This window comes from Piliocolobus tephrosceles, chromosome 10 (assembly GCF_002776525.5).
Source record: "Piliocolobus tephrosceles isolate RC106 chromosome 10, ASM277652v3, whole genome shotgun sequence".
NCBI lineage: Eukaryota > Metazoa > Chordata > Mammalia > Primates > Cercopithecidae > Piliocolobus > Piliocolobus tephrosceles.
The window spans coordinates 101,726,197-101,746,978 of NC_045443.1; the positions used below are offsets into that span (position 1 = coordinate 101,726,197).

At 36.6% G+C, this 20,782-nt stretch overlaps 1 protein-coding gene across 2 annotated transcripts in view; it reads left to right on the forward strand.

The window, feature by feature from the left end:
- HCFC2 (host cell factor C2) overlaps positions 1-8,005 on the forward strand; it is a 39,089-nt gene extending 31,084 nt beyond the window's left edge. For both annotated transcript variants that reach the window (XM_023189767.2, XM_023189824.1), the window contains exons 14-15: positions 3,442-3,627; positions 4,429-8,005. In XM_023189767.2, the coding sequence (XP_023045535.1) occupies positions 3,442-3,627; positions 4,429-4,737 (495 nt within the window). In that variant the 3' untranslated portion in view covers positions 4,738-8,005. The remainder of the gene's footprint in view (positions 1-3,441; positions 3,628-4,428) is intronic.
- Positions 8,006-20,782: the final 12,777 nt, after the last annotated feature.

The following is a 20,782-nucleotide window of genomic DNA, read 5'->3' on the forward strand; positions in this document are numbered from 1 at the left end:
TCCACAATCTATATAATTGTGAATTCTGTATACCAAATGTATTAGGCCATTCTCGCATTGCTATAAAGAAATACGTGAGACTGGCCAGGTGCAGTGGCTCATGCCTGTAATCCCAGCACTTTGGGAGGCCAGGGTGGGTGGATCACAAGGTCAGGAGATCGAGACCATCTTGGCTAACATGGTGAAACCCCGTCTCTACTAAAAGTACAAAAAATTAGCCGGGTGTGGTGGCAAACACCTGTAGTCCCAGCTACTTAGGAGGCTGAGGCAGGAGAATGGCATGAACCCGGGAGATGGAGCTTGCAGTGAGCCAAGATGGCACCACTGCACTCCAGCCTGGGTGACAGTGCAAGACTCCATCTAAAAAAAAAAAAACAAACAAAAAAAGAAATACCTGAGACTGTATAATTTATAAAGAGATTTAAATGGCTCAAGGTTCCACAGGCTATACACGAAGCATGATGCTGGCATCTGCTCAGCTTGTGGGGAGGCCTCAGAAAACTTCCAATCATGGCAGAAGGTGAAGGAAAAGCAAGCATGTCTTACATGGCAGGAACGGGGCAATGCGTGGGGTGGGGAGGTGCCACACACTTTTAAACAACCAGATCTCATGAGAACTCACTATACAATACTAAGGGGGGCTGGTGCTAAACCATTCATGAGAACTCTGCCCCTACGATCCAATCACCTCCCATCAGGTCCTACCTCCAACACTAGGGATTACAATTCTACATGAGATTTGGTAAGCAAACAGATCCAAATGATATCACCAAGTTACACTGTATTCTTTGTTAAGGCCCTTTGTATGGACTACATCACAAGCATGTCATTTAAAAAATCTTTGAACCAGGTGTGGTGGAGCATGCCTGCAGCCCCAGCTACTCAGGAGGCTGAGTCAGGAGGATTGCTTGAGCCCAGGAGTTTGAGGCTGCAGTGCAGTATGATTGCACCTTGGAATAGCCACTACATTCCAACCTGGGCAACATAGCAATACCTATCTCTAAATTAAAAAAAAAAAAAAAAAACTTACACAGTCAGTGAGTTGGAGAGTTTTTTGTTTGTTGTTTGTTTGTTTGAGACAGGGTCTTGCTCTGTCACCCAAGCTGGAGTGCAGTGGTGCGATCAGAACTCACTGCAGCCTCAACCTCCTGGGCTTAAGTTATCCTCACACCTTGGTTTCCTGAGTATCTAGGACTACAGGGACAAGCCGCCATTACCAGCTAATTTTTGTAGAGACTGGGTTTCACCATGTTGCCCAGGTTGGTCTCCAACTCCTGGGCTCAAGTGATCCTTCCGCCCCAGCCTCCAAAAGTGCTGGGATTACAGCCATGAGCCACCACACCCAGCCAATAAGCTGGGTTTTGAGTCATAAATAATTTAGTCTGACTAGCACAGATAAGAGTTTTTTGAAATATCTCTAATTTTGTTAACCAATGTGTCTAGAAAATGGAACTTTTTTTTTCTATTAAATAAAATTTTTTATTTCTGATTTTACAATTTAAAAAAAATCTAAAAGCCCTGATACAGTATTAAATACAATCTAATGTTCCCTTGATGCTGAAACCCCTTAAAGAGGACCTCATATACATATATGAGAAATTTTATATATATGTAAATTAGACATTTAACCTTCTAAGAATTATTACATAGATAACAGCTCCAAAGCACATTGAAAAAATTTATAAAGGCCAGGTGCAGTGACTCATGCCTGTAATCCCAGTACTTTGGAAGGCTAAGGTGAGAGGAGCTTGAGCCCAGGAGTTCCAGACCAGCCTGGGCAACATGGCAAGATCCTGTCTTACAAAAAATAAAGAAATTTTATGGGCAAGGTACATGCTTCTGCTCCCAACTACTTGGGAGGCTGAGGTGGGAGGATCACTTGAACCAGGAGGTCAAGGCTGCAGTGAGCCATGTTCAGGCCACTGCACTCCAGCCTGGATGACAGAGTGAGATGCTGTCTCCAAAAAATAAATAAATAAATAAATAAATAAATAAATAAATAAATAAATAAATAGATAGATAAATAGATAAATAGATAAAAATAAAAAAATTATTAAATGGAGAATTTCTGAGAGAGAATTGCCAAGGAAATAGATGTTCATTTTGAATTTCCTGAAGATATGTACAAATGGGGAATATATCCTATATATTTATACGTATTTTAGTTGCTCTACTATTACTCCTCATATCCCTCTTTTTCATATATAGAAATTCTAGTTAATAATTAGTATTATGCCCAGTGAAATTTCTCACTGTAGTTGGATTTCATATATAAAGACGTGTCTGTGTCCAAGGGCCTAGTAGCTACCTGATTTTTCCTAAAAGAAAAAATAGCCTAAAATTTAGAGCTAGTAAACTTAGGTTTGAATCACGAGTTCCAGCATTCAGCAGTGTGATCTTGGCAAGTCAACTTGTTTAATCTCTCCTAGACTCAGTTTCCTCATCTGTAAAGTAGGGATGACATGGCTCCCTTAAAGTAGGAGAACACATTGGCGCTCTCTGTCTAACTGGGAGTTAGGGAGCATATGTAAAAATTGTTTGAAAGTTGTAAATGTTATTATCTTCCTACCTACAGTATATAATCTAATTATTTAACATTTATTTGGTGTCTGCTGAATTTTAATTTTAAAAAATGCTCTATAGGCTGGGCGTGGTGGCTCGTGCCTGTAATCCCAGCACTTTGGGAGGCCGAGACAGGTGGATCACCTTTGCTCGGGAGTTCCAGAGGGGTGGATCACCTTTGGTCAGGAATTCCTGGCCAGCATGGCAAAACCCTATCTCTGCTAAAAAATACAAAAATTAGCTGGGTGTGGTGGCAGTCATCTGTAATCTCAGCTACTTGGGAGGCTGAGGCAGGAGAATCGCTTGAATCTGGGAAGCAGACTGTTGCAGTGAGCTGAGATTGTGCCACTGCACTCCAGCCTGGGAGACAGAGCGAGACTCCGTCTCAAAAAAAAAAACAAAAAACACTCTGTACTACATGCTAGTCCCTCCTTTTCTATCAAGCTTGCCTGCCTGTCTCTAAAGGGTATTGTTCCTGGGCAGACTATTATTTGACAGTATATCTTCTGAGATTTCTGCTTCAAGATAAGTTTACATGATGATGGGATAGTTGATACTTTGTTTATAGTGGTTGTCAGCTTTTTTTCTACCTTCACATTGTTCACGTGAAGAATGCTCTTACATTTATCTGTATAATCAGTGATTCTCAGTTGGAAAGAGTGCTCCCCTCTGGATAAGGAGCAGATGTATGGACTTAGTTGCTTCTCTGTTGGAGGGTTCATTCCATGTGAGAGAGAGGGAGATAAATGTGAACCAGAACCTTAAAACATAATTTATGTTTTAAAAGTTTTTTTGTTTAATAAAAATTGAATTAATTTTTGAAACTTTAACAATGTTAGTTGTACCTTTTCTTTGACTTTTGCATATATTACATTTTAGGTAGGAAATGCAGATGTACCTGACTACAGCTTGCTTAAGAAACAAGATCTTGTTCCAGGCACAGGATACAGATTCAGGGTTGCTGCAATCAATGGTTGTGGGATAGGTCCTTTCAGCAAAATCAGTGAATTTAAAACTTGTATTCCTGGTTTTCCTGGAGCTCCTTCTGCAGTCAGAATTTCAAAGGTGAGACATCGGGTCAAGACTTGTTGATTTTAAATTATTTGAAATTTCATATGTGAAATAAACTGTCAGTTTAGAAATTCTTGTTACCATCTAATGAAATGAGAGATACCTAAAAGAATGGATTAAAAGTTTAAAAAATAATTTTAGCTAATCATTCATATTTTTTTAACTTTTATTTTAAGTTCAGGGGCATATGTGCAGGTTTGTTCAAAGGTAAATGAGTGTCATGGGGGTTTGTTGTGCACATTATTTCATCACCCAGGTATTAAGCCTAGTACCCATTAGTTATTTTTCCTGATCCTCTCCCTCCTCCCACCATCCACTCTCCGAAAGGCCCCAGTGTGTGTTGTCTGCCTCTATGGGTCCATGTGATTTCAAGCGAAATTACAGCATCCAAATCACAGAAAGGCAGGGAAATCTGGTATGCTTCTAAATTTGTTCTTGTTATTATGGAATGAAAACATTTGGCTGGAGAATTTTAATAGAGCACTCGAAACTGAATTATATTTTATCCTAATGTCCCGTCCCTCCCTAGAGATTGTTTAGGAAATAAAAATCCCCGTTTTGGGACATTACAGGCAGACATTTAAACTTAGTTGTTTTTGAAAAGCAAGCATGAATTAAACATTATAGATTCAAATGAGGTAAGTTTTAAAAATCAACAAAATAAATCTAACATCTAATACAATTATTTTAGCAAAAATGAGCATTTTTTTATTCTAAAGATAGACTCAACATAATGAGTGATAACAGAGGAAACTTAAGAACCTTTAACCTGTTTTTTTTCCCGCCCTCTTCAAGAATGTTGAAGGTATCCACCTTTCCTGGGAACCTCCAACTTCACCTTCTGGAAATATTTTGGAATATTCAGCCTACTTGGCTATCCGCACAGCACAGATACAAGATAATCCAAGTCAACTTGTGTTCATGAGGATTTATTGTGGTCTTAAGACATCATGTACAGTAACCGCTGGGCAACTTGCAAATGCACATATTGATTATACATCCAGGCCTGCCATTGTGTTCAGGATATCAGCAAAGAATGAAAAGGGATATGGACCAGCTACACAAGTTCGGTGGCTTCAAGGTAACAATAAGAAAGCACCTTGAAATTGAATTTTTTTTTACTGAAGCTATTGTGATGATGATTATTTATTAGTAACTGGTTATGAAGAGTTGTCATTTAAAAGAGTATTCTCTGACTGTATTTCCAGCAGTTATGAACTTAAGTTTGTAAATTGTTCTTAAAATGTATTTGCTGAATTATAGATCCAAATAAAAGAAAAGAAGCAAAGACTCTCTGAAAATTAGTATATGAGTTCTTCCTTACAGATATAGCTCTTTTATAAAGAAAAACAGTGAAATTAAGATAAAAGCTAGAAAGCTTTATTACCCCAATATATTTTATAAGGGCTATGTAACCCAGTCATCCTAGAGTTATTGAGATAATTCTAGTAACTGGCTGTTGTATACTATGCTGTCTTATGTAGTAAATGTTCTCTACTTTGTAAATGTCCTATCTTTGAGTACTCCCTCTATCTTTATTCTATATGAGCAGTATTCCTCTAACAGCTGTCTTCTATTGGATAATATGTGTGATACTATAATAATTCTAGTAGTTGTTTGATTCCTTTCTTTGTTTACAGTTAGCACAGAGCTTAAGAAATTAAAAAAGAAAGAGGCAAGTTTAGAAACTGCTTTTAAACTTTTGTTGTTTTCCAAAAATCATGGTAAAATACAATAAGAACAATGAGTTTTCTTGATTCTTACCAGGCCAATATATTTGAATATATCTTTGGCCAAAGCACTTAACTTATCTGGCCCTCATTTTCCTCATAACAGATGAGGGAGTGAAAACAGTTTATCTTTTAGGTCCCTTTCAGCACTAAGGTTTTGTGTTTTTAGTAGAAGTGAAATATATCCCTGAACGTTTTCATCTGTCTTAATGGCTCTAATTTTGCTTTTGCTAAAATTAAAATCTTCATAATTGAATTCAAAATTAAAGTATATGTCCTCCTATTGGAGAAAGAAACAAGCACCTTAACAGGACACAAGTTTTAAAATAGTGTTTTAAACATTTGTAAGATTTTTGTAAATGCTCTAAATGTTTTATTTTTGCATTGTTTTTACCTTGAAATTGTATAAACTTTTTTACTATGAAAATATAAGCATTAGACAGCTAACTCAGGTTCCATTACAACCTTAAAGATACAGATAGGTATTATAAACACTCTGCTACAGGTAACTTGTTTTAAACCTTTTAGGAATTTCATGGTTCCACTGCCTATTTAAACCTGGAATTAATATACAGAGCAATAATTGCAGAAAAGATATTTCAAACTAAGAGCTTCAATAACTACAGGGGCACAGGTCTATCTTTTTTTATACCACATAACCTTATGCCAGTTTAGGTTGACTGAGTAGCTACGTCCTCAAATTTCATGTATAATACCCCCCAGCAAAGATATGGATTTAATTGTGCAGAATTGATATATATGTGTGTTCCAGTTACTAATTTAAAGTATATAGAATATTTTAATATATAATTTTTGTAAAGAACTGGGATTTTTATACTACAGTATTTGTAATTAATGTGTCTCACTAATTAAGTTTCTCGAAGAAAATATGCAAATTGTTAGACACATAATAAGTGGTTTCCAAACTCTAAAGATAAAATAAATGCACTACTATGGTGTTGTTAGAATACCTTTTTTGTGGCTGTATGAATCTTTACTCTTTAAATGTGTACTTTACAATGTTTACAAGGAGCTTCTCTGGTTTGTTATCCCAGCAATGCCCTTGGTGAGAGCTTCATTCTGCATTTGTTTAATTCATATGCTTTGCTTTTGGCATATGCTTGCTTTTTGCACTAGTAGAATTTTAACTTACCTCATTATTATGTTTGTAATCATTTGTCTAGCTTCTGTAATGTGTCTGATATAGGCTAAACAAATACTTAACCAAAGTTAAAATACATGGTAAGCAATTTTGCACATATTAAATATTAGGGTTTGTTGTGTATATGTGTATACTTAATTATAAAAAGAATATGAATGGAAAGTTATACTAAAAGTATATGTTTGAAGCCCAATTATTTTAAACATCTATTGCTTTAATAGAAAAAGTTTGGCTTTCAACGCTTTCTTTTCTGCATTAATTAACAACGTGCATCTTGAAGCACTTCTAATGACAAGGAATAAGTTGATTTTAAGCAAAGGATAGAATATTTGTTTGAGTGTGCACATTTATACCTGTTTAGTATTTGATTCAGTTTACTTTGCTTAAATGCCTCCACTCTTCTGGACCAGGAGGTGATTCTGAACCTGTGGTTCTAACATATGACTTACTTTTTAGAGGGAAGAGAAGTCTTTCTATACTGAGGGATTTGTTAAAATGATAAATGGTTTTGCCTTGATACTTAGCCCAGATTCTTTTTTTTTTTTTTTTTTTTGGCATTTGTACATTAAACATCAGTCGTATTTATCTCTGTGATAAGGGATTGGTGACTAAAAAATGCCATTAAGAAATCTCTGTGGCTTTGACATTAGTAGTTAATAAGAGATCTTAGAGCTGCGTGCTGATGAATAGAATGAATTGGAGTAAATAGCAAGAGAAGTGCATTTAGCTTCTTATGATTTGCACATTTTCTAAGTGAAGATCCCTCTGTATAGCAGTAGGCTGTATCATGCAGATATTTTTCATAGGATTTGCACTGAGTTAAATGACTTTCTTTACTCTTCCCAGTCGGGTAAGCAATTCAAATGTAACAAGCCTTTGTGCCAGTCCTCTTCTGTGTTCTGCAACTCTGGCTCTCATAAGTAGTAAAAGTATTTTTGATGTTGCATGCTCTCAGAATTATGTTTTCTAAAATATCATATTGGCTTCATTTTAGTTTAATAAACTTCTTTGGCAACTTAATTAGACATAGGGTATTTATAAACTCAATTTTATCTGCATTTTTTTAAAAATTGAAATAATCTGATTGCATGTATGAAGGACTCCTGCCTCATTACCCAATTACATAAATACAATTATCTGTAGGAAGGTGAAATTGTTGATCTGTTATTTCAAAGACTTGTAGACTAGCAAAGATTCATTCTGATTAGAAATAAGGTCTATAGCTAAAGATATTTTTATTTTAAAAAATTACAGCCCTTGTAACATAAAAATCATTTGTAACATTGGATATGAAGAGATTATTAGTATATAAAATTATTGTAGTCATTTGATCATAAATGAAGTAGATTGCAAAATAGACTTGGTCTTTGACCCTTTAAGGTGTAACTGACTGACTGTTGTGTTTTCCAAGACTGATTTTAGGCAGTTTTATGTATCGTGTACCAATGATATGTAAAATAAAGCACCTTTTCTACTATAAACAATTACAGGTGTTATTTATTTTGAAGGATATGAAAGAAAAGTTAGTGATGGCAGAGTGAATCTGTAGAAATGTTGATTTTATATTTAAAATAACATGTAAACATATTAAACATATTACCATGCTTAATTAATATTTGATAATTAACATGTTTAATAATTGTTAAACATATATTTAAAAGGCTGCCTGTATTGTTTGAAATAATATAGGCAACCTTTAAATTAAGAATGGATTGTGTTTAAAAACTTGTTTTTAAGTTTTTAAGATGGCAATTGGGGGTCATTTTCTCATAGAAATGTAAATCCTATGTAAGTAACCCTTGTCATACCTGAACTAGTATGCTTGAAAGTAAAAAGGCAAATGACTCCAAGAAACAGTCTAAACTTGTTGTCACCTTTTTTTTTGTCTTTTATTTACTCTAAAATATTTTTCTTTATTCTTTTCATCCTTTTAAATTCGTAGCAGCCAGACTTCTGACCTGCTACTCCATTGAAATGGCTCTAGCAAAGTTCAAGGATAACTTCCCATTTCCCAAATCCAGGGAACTCTTTTATCGTATTTAATCTTGTCATTTGAAACTTTTGTCCACTGTCTCGGCACTTCCTCATTTTTGTAGTGTCTATGATACCGTGCTTTCTGTCCATCTTTACACACCTCCTCCTGTCTATGGTCCCCTTTTTTACTCCCACCTGGCACCATTCATCTTTTTTCCTAGATTCAGGCCAAATTACCAACCTGAAGAAGTCTTTCCTGACATACTCCACCACCAGCTAGATTTAACCCCTTCTTTTTGTTCTCCCACTGTCCTTTGTTAAATCTTCTGTCATAGCAGTCTAAAAACTTAGTGCCCCTATTTGTTAGTATGCCCCTCTCCGTCTGCTAGATGGTAGGTCTTCGAGGCAGAGATTGGGTCTTTATACTCGTTCCATGTTGGCCGGCTAGTTAACTGGTACTTAAATATTTTAACAAGTGGGTAAAGAAAATTTACCTTTACACCTTTACACTTCTTCATATTCCCACTCCTCCTAAATAGAGGTCAAAAATGGGAGGGAAGCTTTGAAAGGGAAAGAGATTTTTTGCAGATTTGCCAAGTTCTGAAGGAAATACAAACTCTTTAGCTTTGTCTTCCTCTGCCCTGCTTTTAGGTTAAAAGAAGTTCTGGGGTAAGAGATTTGGTATAGGAGGTCTTTGATTTGAAAAGGTCCTTCTACCAGATCAGGTTTTTTTTTTTAAAAAAAAAAAAAAAAGGAAAGAAGAAAGATCATAGTCTTTGATGAGGTTATGGGCATTGCTGGATTATGATTTTTAACACTGGATGATCAAAATGAGCTAAAACTGTCAAAGTTAATCTCTGTCTGACACTAGAAATTACCTACCTATATAAGTTCAGGGAACTGCTGAAGGACATGGGTACCAGGATTGGAACTGCACTGGATTCTGTTACATATCAAGTCAGGTCACTGTTACCACCTCTAAGCTTGTAGGACAAAAGATTCTTACACTCAGGAAAATGAGATGACATTGACAAAACTCCCTTCTAAGTTTTCTAGTTATAGTTGTTAGTCCCTAGACTTATAGATTTCTGTGACTCCAGAAAAAAACTTACTTTGATCATTCCTGGAAAAACATGAACTACAAAATTCTGGGGGAAAATCAATAAATTCTGTAAACTAAATGAAGGGCTCATGTCTGTAATCCCAGGCCAAGGTGGGTGGATCACCTGAGGATTGACCAGCCTGGCCAATATGGTGAAACCCCGTCTCTACTAAAAATACAAAAATTAGCTTGGTGTGGTGGCAGGCGTCTATAATCCCAGCTACTTGGGAGGCTGAGGCAGGAGAATCACTTGAACCTGGGAGGCAGAGGTTGCAGTGAGCCAAGGTTTTGCCATTGTACTCCAGCCTGAGCGACAAGAGTGAAACTCCATCTCAAAAAAAAAAAAAAAAGCCATAAAATCTGAGAACACCAGCCTCCTTGTTCAAAATAGATTTCTACATTTCATTAGTATCAATTTGCTTCTCTCCTGTTTTCTGCAGAACTAATTATCAAGAAAGTATCCACTTGTGGGCCTGTTAATCTCAGCAGAGGAGATCTGGAACTGAGCATGAGGTTCTTTTGTTTTATATATTTGGTATTTTGGATAAATTAGGTTGAGCAAAGGCCTGCTACTTAATCATCAAATTCACAATCTGGCCACCACTCCTGTTAGTACCTCACATTCAAAAAAGTTATGAGAATGCAAGATTATGAAGCCTTTGGTCTTGGATAGAGAGAATGCTGGGAAGTCATAGAGATGAGGTTGTGAAGGTTACAGAAGTGTTCCTTATTTACTGATTTTAATTTGCTTGTTCAAAAGATATTTGAAGAGTGCCTAGAGATGTCAGGGTGTTTACATATAAAACAGAAGAAAGTATGAATTGGTGGCATATCAGATATAGAAGATGTCATGGAGAAGGAAACGTCCTCCCCTCCCCCCACCGTAACACTTTCCCCCTTCATGGTCTTCTTACCCCCCAGAGATATGAAACTAAAAGATCCATCATTCCTGAGCATGAGAATTGAGGAAGGCACAAAAGGAGCCCTTTGGTATGAGCACATACAGGTTAAAAATAAAAGGTAGCAGCTGGTGTTTGGTTTTGAACATAGAAAAACCATGTCCACTAGTAAATTATACTCCAACAAATGTCCAGCTCCAACCAAAAAGATTATCCATTCCTCCTACTGAGAAGATACAGTAGATGTTCTCTGAGAATTTAAGAAGAGTTACCTCCTTTTCTCTTTTCATATTGGGGAAGGGGCAAAGAGCTACAGCCATAATGTTCATCATCCGCTTTAACAAAGCATAGCATGTAAGAGAGCGGGCAGAGATCTGAAGATAAAACTGCTTGATTCAAAATCATCCTTCCAGTTGTGGTTTAGCACCCCCTGGTGGCATTGTCCAGTCCAGTTTACATGTGGTAAGATTCTAGGTCTTGTAGCTGCCCAGGATTTAAAAAATAGCTACAGCAATACCTGGAGCTTTCTGGTGAGTTGGCAACCCTGTGTTAGACCCAGTTGGAGAGACTGGACCTGGAGAATATACTTTCTACTTTGCTGCAACTTCCTAACCCAAGATAATAACTTTAACCCGCCCTGTTTAGATACAGGGACACACTGATATTTCAAGATCCATTTAATTTTTGAGGATTTTTAAATTGTATATCAAAAGTTCTAGCTAGTTTTCTGAATCAGGAGAAATTGCATCTTAACTATGTCTCATTTAAGTCTACAAAATGGCACTGACATTGATAACCTTGGTAAAGACATGATTGCAAAACTGTTATAACATTTGTGTGACCAGTAAGACACCTGTTATTGAGCAATGTGGAGAAACGGTCAGTTGCTGCCATGCACTTTCCATATTTTTGGAATACTTAATACATAAATGCATTATTAGGAGAATATGTGAAAGGAAATTTGTACTTTTGAAAGTCAACATAATTCAGTAAAGAGGTGGTGTCTTTGTCAATTTATTTGGAATTTATATCACCAATCATTTCATTATCTGCTTTATATAAATAATTATACCCAGAGAACAAAGTAACCAGTTAACCAGAGTCATGCCAGTGAGTCCAAGCCAACTTGGAAGAACAGTGCTATAATATTGCCATCTCACTGGATCTTGACCCTGTGGGAATCTCGTTATCTTTGGTGAGGAATAGTCCATACTTATTTCTTTTTCATATTATCATGTATTGCTTCCCCCATTATTATAATTGACTGATTTGCACAGCACAGTAGTGGCTGAAATATCAGAAAATGTTTTCTCTTTGTTGGTGAAAGTATGTATTGCATAACCTTATATCTTTTTTCTTTTAAAATGTTTGTTGTGAAATAATACATACAAAAGTATATTGTGTATGTATGGTTTAAAAAATAACATGGCCACACAGTACTCAACCTTCAGCTTAAGAACTAGAACGTTCTCAGCTGCCTAGAATCCCCCATTTGTTCTCCCTCCATAGATTATATGAGGTAAACATTCTTCTGGATTTTTTGTTAATAATTCCCTATGTTTTCATTTGTGACTCTACCATCTATGTATGTGTTCCTAATAATATATTGTTTAGATTTACTTGTTTTTGAACTTTTATGTAAATGGAATCATGCTGTATGTATTCTTCTGTGACCTCTTTTTTCTGACATTGTTTTTGAGATTCCTATCCATGTTTATGCATGTGACTGTATTTCATGTTTTCACGGCTGTATGATATTTGATTGTATGACTGTTTCACAATTTATTTATCCATTCTTCTATTTATGGAGATTTCGATTGTTTTCAGCATTTTGCAATTACAAACCATGCTGCTATAAACATTCTGCCCAATTACAGTGTAAGCTGTGTGCGGGCAGAAGTTTTGTCTGTTCTGTAATCTACCATATTCCCAATGTCTAGAACAATGTCTGGCACCAGGTAGATGCTCAATAAATATCTGAGGAATGAATGACTTCTTGTATTGTCTCCTGGTGCACTTTTACAGCAGTTGCCCTAGGACAGTTGTTGTCTAAGTGTGGTTCAGGGACCCCTGGGGGTCCCTGAGACCTTTTTGGGAGGGGTCTATGAGGGCAAAACTATTTTCATAATACTACTAAGGCAATATTTGTTCATTTCATTCTCATTTTTTCACAATTTTCCAGATGTATGATAACATCATCACTCTGGCAGCTAATCAAGTATACTTGTATATTTTTGTTTTTAAAAGTCTGAATTTTAACTTCTAATATGGTAAATATTGATAGATATAACCCACATGAACAACAGCTCTTTGAGGCCGTCAATAGTTTTTAAGGTTAGAAAGAGGTTCTGAGACCAAAACTTTGAGAACTGCTGCTCTAAGGAGTGGGTTTTACTTGGTAATTGTTTTCTAAAGCATTTGTACCAACTTACACTCCCACTGGCAGTGGTTGAGAGTTCCCATGGCTTCACATCTTGGCAAACACTTGGTCTTGACTGTCTTTGTATGTGCCAACTGGATAGCTATTATGTGGTTTCTTACTGTGGGTTTAATTTGCATTTCCCTGATTACTAATGAAATTAAATGTTTCTTCATATATGGGTCCATCATGATTCCTCTTCTGTGAAATATTCATGTCTTGTGCCCATTTTTCTGTTAGGTTGTCTGTCTTTTTTTCATTGATTCATATGATGATACCAATCCTTTGTCAGTTAAATATATTGCATGTATCTTCTCTCAGTTTGTGTATTGTCTTGTAATTGTAAAGAATCTGTTGATGCACTTGGAGAGAACTGACATCTTTTCAATAATGAGTCTTTCTAGCCAAAACCATTTTGTAGCTTTCCATTTATTAGATCTTCTTTAATGTCTCAATAAACTTCAAAAATGTTCTACATAAAGGCCTTTACATCTTATATTAGATTTCATCCTAGTGGTTTTATAGTTTTTAATGCTGTAGTTAAACTGAGTTTTTATCTTTTTAAAATTTGTTTTTATCTTAAAATTTTTCTCATTATTTTTATTGACTTTGTTAATTTCATTCGAAATACATAACAATATTTCTATATAATCAGCAATAACCAGAATGGAAAGTATAATTTTAAAAATTCAGTCTGGCCGGGCGCGGCGGCTCACACCTGTAATCCCAGCACTTTGGGAGGCCAAGGCGGGTGGATCACGAGGTCAGGAGATCGAGACCATCCTGGCTAACACAGTGAAACCCTGTCTCTACTAAAAATGCAAAAAATTAGCCAGGCGTGGTGGCCTGTGCCTGTAGTCCCAGCTACTCGGGAGGCTGAGGCAGGAGAATGGTATGAACCTGGGAGGCAGAGCTTGCAGTGAGCTGAGATCGCACCACTGGACTCCAGCCTGGGTGACAGAGTGAGACTCTGTCTCAAAACAAAACAAAACAAAAATTCAGTTTACCTGTTATGGATGGTAACTGAATTTTACTGAATTACTGAATTTTTAAAATTGTACTTTCCATTCTGATTGTTGCTGATTTTTAAAATTCAGTTTAATTAAATTTAGTTTACCCGTTTCCATCTCGTAACAGGTAAAATTACACCTGTTAAAATTATACTTTCCATTGTGATTATTGCTGATTATATGGAAATAATGTTGATATGTATTGATTTTAGATCCAACAACTATGCTAAACTTTTATTAGTTCTAACAATGTATCTAGATGTCCTTTGAGTTTTTTAATTAACATTTGCAAATAATGGCAATTTTTGTCCTTTCTGATCCTTACAAGTTTTTAAAAATTTCTTCTTATATTTCTGTGCTAGCTAGCACCTATAGAACAATGTTGAAGAGAACTGATAGTGAACATCTTTGTCTTAACCCTGATTGAAAGATTTTCTTTTTTTTTTTTTTTTAACATCATTTCCCTTTTTTGTTTTTTTTTTTTTTTTTTTTTTTTTTTTTTTGGTAAATGGCCTTTATTAGTTTAAGGAAGTTTTTGTTTTTTGGTTTGGTTTTTTGTTTCTGTTACCCAGGTTGGAGTGCATGGCATGATCACAGCTCACTGCAGCCTTGATCTGCTGGGCTCAAGTGATCCTCCTGCCTCAGTATCCCAAGTAGCTGGGACTACAGGCATGTGCCATCATGCCCAGCTTATGTTTAAATTTTTTTTGTAAAGATGAGGTCTCATTATGTTGCTCAGGCTGGTCTCCAGTTCCTGGGTTCAAGCAATCCTCCTGCCGCAGTCTTCCAAAGTGTTAAGATGGCCAGTGCTCTGCTGCACCTGGCCAAGGAAATTATCTTCTTTATCTAGTTTGCTAATAGTTGTATTATGAATGGATATTGAATTTTATTCAAGGCTTTTTCCTGTCTCTCCTTTAATCTGTTAATGTATAAATTATGGTAACTGACTTTTTAATATTAAACCAACCTTTAATTCCAATTATAAACCCAACTTGGTCATGGTGTGTGTTTTAATACATTGCTGGACTCAATTTGCCAATATTTTATTTAGTTTTGGTCCTATAGGCCAGGTGCGGTGGCTCACGCCTATAAGCCCAGCACTTTGGGAGGCCGAGGCGGGCAGATCACTTGAGGTCAGGAGTTCGACACCAGCCTGGCCAATATGGTGAAACCCCATCTCTACTAAAAATACAAAATAGCTGGGCATGGTGGTGTGCACCTGTAGTCTCAGCTATTCAGGAGGCTAAGGCACCAGAATCACTTGAGACCGGGAGGTGGAGATTGCAGTGAGCCCAGATCACACCACTGCACTCCAGCCTGGGTGACTGAGCAAGATGATATCTCAAAAATAAATAAATAAAAACAAATAAATAGTTTTGCTCCTAAGTTCATGAGTAAAATCAGTCTATAATACTTTCATGTCCTATCATTGTCTGATTTTGGTATCAAAATTATACTAGCCTCATGAAATGGTGAGTTTTTCAATTTTCTGGAAGTGTTTAAGATCAGAACAGTCTTTAAAACCATTTGGTCATTAATGGAAGATTTGTATTCAATGTCTTTAAAGGTTATAAGAGCATTAGGATTTTATATTATTCTTGTCAGGTTTTTTTTTTTTTTTTTTTTTTTGAGATGGAGTCTCCCTCTGTCGCCCAGGCTGGAGTGCAGTGGCATGATCTCAGCTCACTGCAAGCTCCGCCTCCTGGGTTCATGCCATTCTCCTGCCTCAGCCTCCCAAGTAGCTGGGACTACAGGCACCCGCCACCACACCCAGCTAATTTTTTGTATTTTTAGTAGAGACAGAGTTTCACTGTGTAAGCTAGGATGGTCTCAATCTCCTGACCTTGTGATCCACCTGTCTCGGTCTCCCAAAGTGCTGGGATTACAGGTGTGAGTCACCATGCCTGGCCTCTTGTCAGTTTTATTATTTTTTCTAGGGATTTATCCATTTCATCTTAGTTTAACATTTTTCCTATATGAAGCTGTCTGTATTATTCTTGTATCATTTTAGTCTCCATAGCATCTGTTAGTTAACCCCATTTCATTACTGTTTGTTTGTGCTTTCTCATTTTTCTTGATTAATCCTTCAAGAGGTTTAAATGTTTAACACATTAGTTTCTTTAAAAGTATATTTCCAAATGTCAGGGATAGGTTATAGTAGATTGTCTAAATCCATATTTCTTTTTTTTTTTTTAAGACACAGGGTCTCACTGTCACCCAGGCTAGAGTACAGTGGTGCAATCATAACTCAGTGCAGCCTTGAACTCCTGGGTCATGATCCTCCTGCCTCAGCCTCCTCCTGAATAACTAGGACTATAGGCAGTGCCACCATACCCAGCTAATTTTTTTTTTTTTTTTTTGAGAGATGTCTTGCTATGTTGCCCAAGCTGGTTTCAAACTCCTGGGCGCAAGCTGTCATTCGATCTTGAACTCCCAAAGTGTTAGGATTACAGGTGTGAACCACTGTGCCTAACCTTAATCTATATTTCTAATATCATTTGCCAGAGAACATGATCTCTAAGAGTTTGGTTTTCTGAAACTGAGACTAGTTTATGTCCTATCATGTGGTCAGTTTCATGAATATTCCATGTGTATTGGTAAAGAATGTGTATTACCTAATAGTTGAGTATTATGTTCTGTAAGTCTCAGATCAAACTTGTTAGTTGTGTTGGGTACAACTTTATTGATTTAACTTGCACCTGATTTATTTACTGGAATCTAAGATTTCATTGTAATGGATCTTATAATTTCTCTTAAAGTTGTACTTGCTTTTTCATTGGCTTTATTACTAAGTGCATACTAATTTAGAATTGTTCTATTTCCCTAGTAAAGTGAGCCTTTTAAAATTGTTTAGTGGTTCTGTCTCTATGACTGCATGTTGCCTTCATCTTCTTTGTTGTCAGTACTTACGATAACGATGTTTTGGTTAGTCTTTGTCTGGTATGTCTTAGATTTTTCTTTGGCCTTTTAGTTCAAGTTTACAGGAGATATACCTAAAAGATAAAGCCAAAGAAAACCTGACTTTTTAACTGCATAGTCTAGTCCATTTATACTTATTGTGATCACAAATATTATATTTATTTCTAGGTTTTTGTCATAAATTATGTGTCACAGATTTTTGTATCCACTCCTGCCTTCTTGCCTTGTCTTCAAATTTTCTTTTCCCCCATTGTTTTTAGTTTTCAATTATTGTATTTTTTTCTTACAAGTTCTATTTGGTTTACAAATCTCCTTGTTTCTGTGCAATCTTTTGTTCCTTTTTCCATGCTTCTATTTCTCTAAATGTCATTAACTTTTTCCTATGTTAATACCAATATTGACTCTTTGTGGATGCTTCTGTTGTCTGTTGTATATTTTTTTACTCATGGTGCCATCCTCCCTTGAGTTTATAGTCTCTGTTGCCCAGGCTGGAGTGCAATGGTGCAATCTTGGCTCACTGCAACCTCTACCTCCCAGGTTCAAGCAATTCTCCTGCCTCAGCCCCCTGAGCAGCTGGGATTACAGGCACATGCCACCATGCTCGTCTAATTTTTCTATTTTTAGTAGAGATGGGGTTTTGCCATGTTGGCCATGTGGAGTTTGTGATATCTTAAACTTCTATTCCTTGCCAAATAATTTGAAGCATGGACTGAAATTGAGATCTTTGAGAGAACTTTGCTCTGCCAGACATCCAGAAGCAACCAACCTGAGACGACTTTTAAATTATCAACTGACATTTCAGCTGAGGAACAGCCTGTCATTATGAATTTGAGGTTACGGGTAATTTATACCCCTTCATCCAGCACCAAAATTGAGGCAGGCAAGCCTCCTTGCTACCTATTTCTCCATGGTGGCTGTAATAAGACTTCTACCTAAGTAAGCATTCAGCTTTATGTCCAGGCCCCCCTCTCCTGCTAGGTCATGAACACTAGAGTCCAAAAGAACTCTTGGAGCAAAAGCAGGCTTTGATGCTAGCTTACCTCACAGGTTATTTTTGCTTCATTTTTGGAGTTCTGCAAATTCCTTGCTTTCATGATATACTTTAAAAATGCATTATTCAATTAATTTGCTGATAGTTCACATTATTTTGTTATAAAGCATTTGGGGGTTTTTAAGTGGGAGTTGTTAGGGTATCTAGGCTGTCTTACTCTTGGAACTAGTCTAGATTAACAGTTTGCCCTTTATGTGAGTAGAATACATGGTACTTTGTAGTAGTCCATACAGAATTACAAGATATCTGGTTCTCTCTGTACAGTTCTGTAATAAGATAGCACTTTTACAATGTGGAGACTACTACTTGCAAGGTTGGGAATGTGCAGAAAGAAACCATTTTTTAAAGATAGACTCTTCCTCCAAAGTAAGGAACAGCTCTGCCATTTCCTTAAATGTCCCAAACATTGTGTTCTTTGATTAACGATTGCTTTGATCTGAAAAAAGAATTCGGATTTGGTTTCTTGTAAAACTAATATTGGGGGATTATATATGCATGAATGAGCCTCCTTGGCATACCTGTCCTGGCTGAAAGGCACTTTCTGTTATGACTTGTCCTTGCCCAGTAACTTGTTTTCAACAACTGCCTAGTGTTCAAAGTTCAGAAATATCTTTCATTCAGATGTACTCTGAAATTGAGCCCTGGAAAACAGTTGCAAAAGTATGTTACAAACCTGTTACTGCTTGCTTTTAAAGGACAATCAAGGAAGATCTAAATTATACCTTAAAGAGGCAAAATTTTATGCCATAGATCAGAATTTTATAATCTCAGTATATTTTTGTGGAAGAAAAAAGAATTACCTATTAACATAACTTGCTCCTCTAAAACTAGTACATGGCCTCTGAGACAGTGCCAGTGGCCGGGTGCAGTGACTCACACCTGTAATCTCAGCGCTTAGGGAGGTCAAGGTGGGCGGATTGCCTGAGCTCAGGAGCTGGCAACCAGCCTGGGCAATACAGTGAAACCCCGTCTCTACTAAAATATAAAAAATTAGCCAGGCTTAGCAGCGTGCGCCTGTAGTCCCAGCTACTCGGGAGGCTGAGGCAGAAGAATTGCTTGAACCCCAGAGGCGGAGGTTGCGGTGAGCTGAGATCACACCACTGCACTCCAGCCTGGGCAACAAAGTGAGACTCCGTCTCAAAAAAAAAAAGAAAAAAGAAAAAAAGTGCCAGCACATATTTTAATGACTTTATTCTTACCTGACACAGTTGCTCAAATTAATTTTGGCAAAGGAGTTCTTACAATACATTGCCTTGCACAAGCATCCCTTTAATATGCAGTGGAAAAAGAAAACAGTCTCTGGAGTAGGATCAGGGAAAACTGTAACTTTACTATTAGGCAATTGCCTCTCTTTAAAGGCAATGGCCAGAAGCCAGAGAAATGAATCCATGCCAGTGCCATCTGTGGCCCAAGATTTGAAGAGATTATGCCTTATGGTTTCACAAATCCTTAAAATCAGGTACAAAAAGCAGCCATCTTGAAACAAGTTTCTAAGGGTCAGTACAGCAGCCAGTATAAAAGGCTGTATTACACATCTCAGTTTTGGGTGGTGCTGTTTTCTATATCTGGTGATTAGTACAAAGGTTTTACAAATGTTTGAGGACCTTTTCTGATGAAGTTAAGACCCGAAGAATGAGTGGGACTTAGCTAGGCAGAGGGAAGCCCATGTGTTTAAGGTCATGGCAGGTGGATGGGGGAGGCAAAGAACTTGGCATAAGGAGCCAAGACGAGATCAGGGGCGACTGGAGCTTCCCAATCAAGATAGAGCTAAACTTGGTAAAGTAACATTTCTAGCTCTAAAAGAAAACATAAATTAAAACTGAATATTTTTCAGGCAATGTAGTCTAGTTCCTTAAAAAACAAAGTTAGAGTTCCATTTTTTACTCACAAGCATATAGGAGTTTAAGGTCAATAAATACAAATTATTAACTTACGTAAATTAATTTATCAGCTAATTCAGGGAGACCAAAAAGTACATTTAAAATAGACTAGTAAAATAGATTTTACCCAGTATCACTTGTCTTTTAAAGCCCTCTAAGCTGCCTAATTATCACTTACTTGAATCATTTAAAGGGTATTTTATCATATAAAGCAACAAACATCTTGTTTAGATTGTTAAAATAACAATTTTCCTTAAGAGAAAATATTTTTTAAAACTCTTGCACTGCAAGATTTCATTCTTAGCAAATGGGAGAAACTATTCTTTCCACTTTTCATGCCTAATTTCTACTGCTATAGAAGTCCTTTTAATTAGGTGCTCATTACTATATTCAATTAGAATTATTAAAATTAATTGGTATTCCTTTAACTCACTAAGGCAACCCAGAAAACAGGCAATAAGGCATGTTTTTGAAGAAAGGAAAACACTGCACATGTAATACAGTGTAGGAGGGGAAAAAATACAAATAGCTTCAAACATTGTCATACTAAAGTATGTGACATTAGGAAGGCAGCATTTAAAAAACAATCCTCACTGGACTCTAGGATTTTAAAGCATCTCTATTAGAGTGAGGTAATGAGGATGGATAAATAGAAGCCACCTAAGACAGAAACTACCTAAGTCCCCTTCTTCTACCTGGAACTCACTCACGGAAACTCATTTCTCTCTTAGATACTCAAGAAAGCAATGTTTACAAAATTATAAAAAACATTTTTATAATAGGTTAACATGGGAGCTTGCATACATAAGTTTCAGAGGAGAAAACATGACATTCAGTTAAATGCAACATGGGCCAAGGAAGACACAGACCCCAGCTCTGACAAGCATAAATTAGGATATTATACACCTGACACATTCAGAATGTCCATTTTCTTTCCCATCAGAGTATGAAGTCCAACAACAATGAAGTCAATACAAACAAAGGTGACCTGATTTTACCTGGT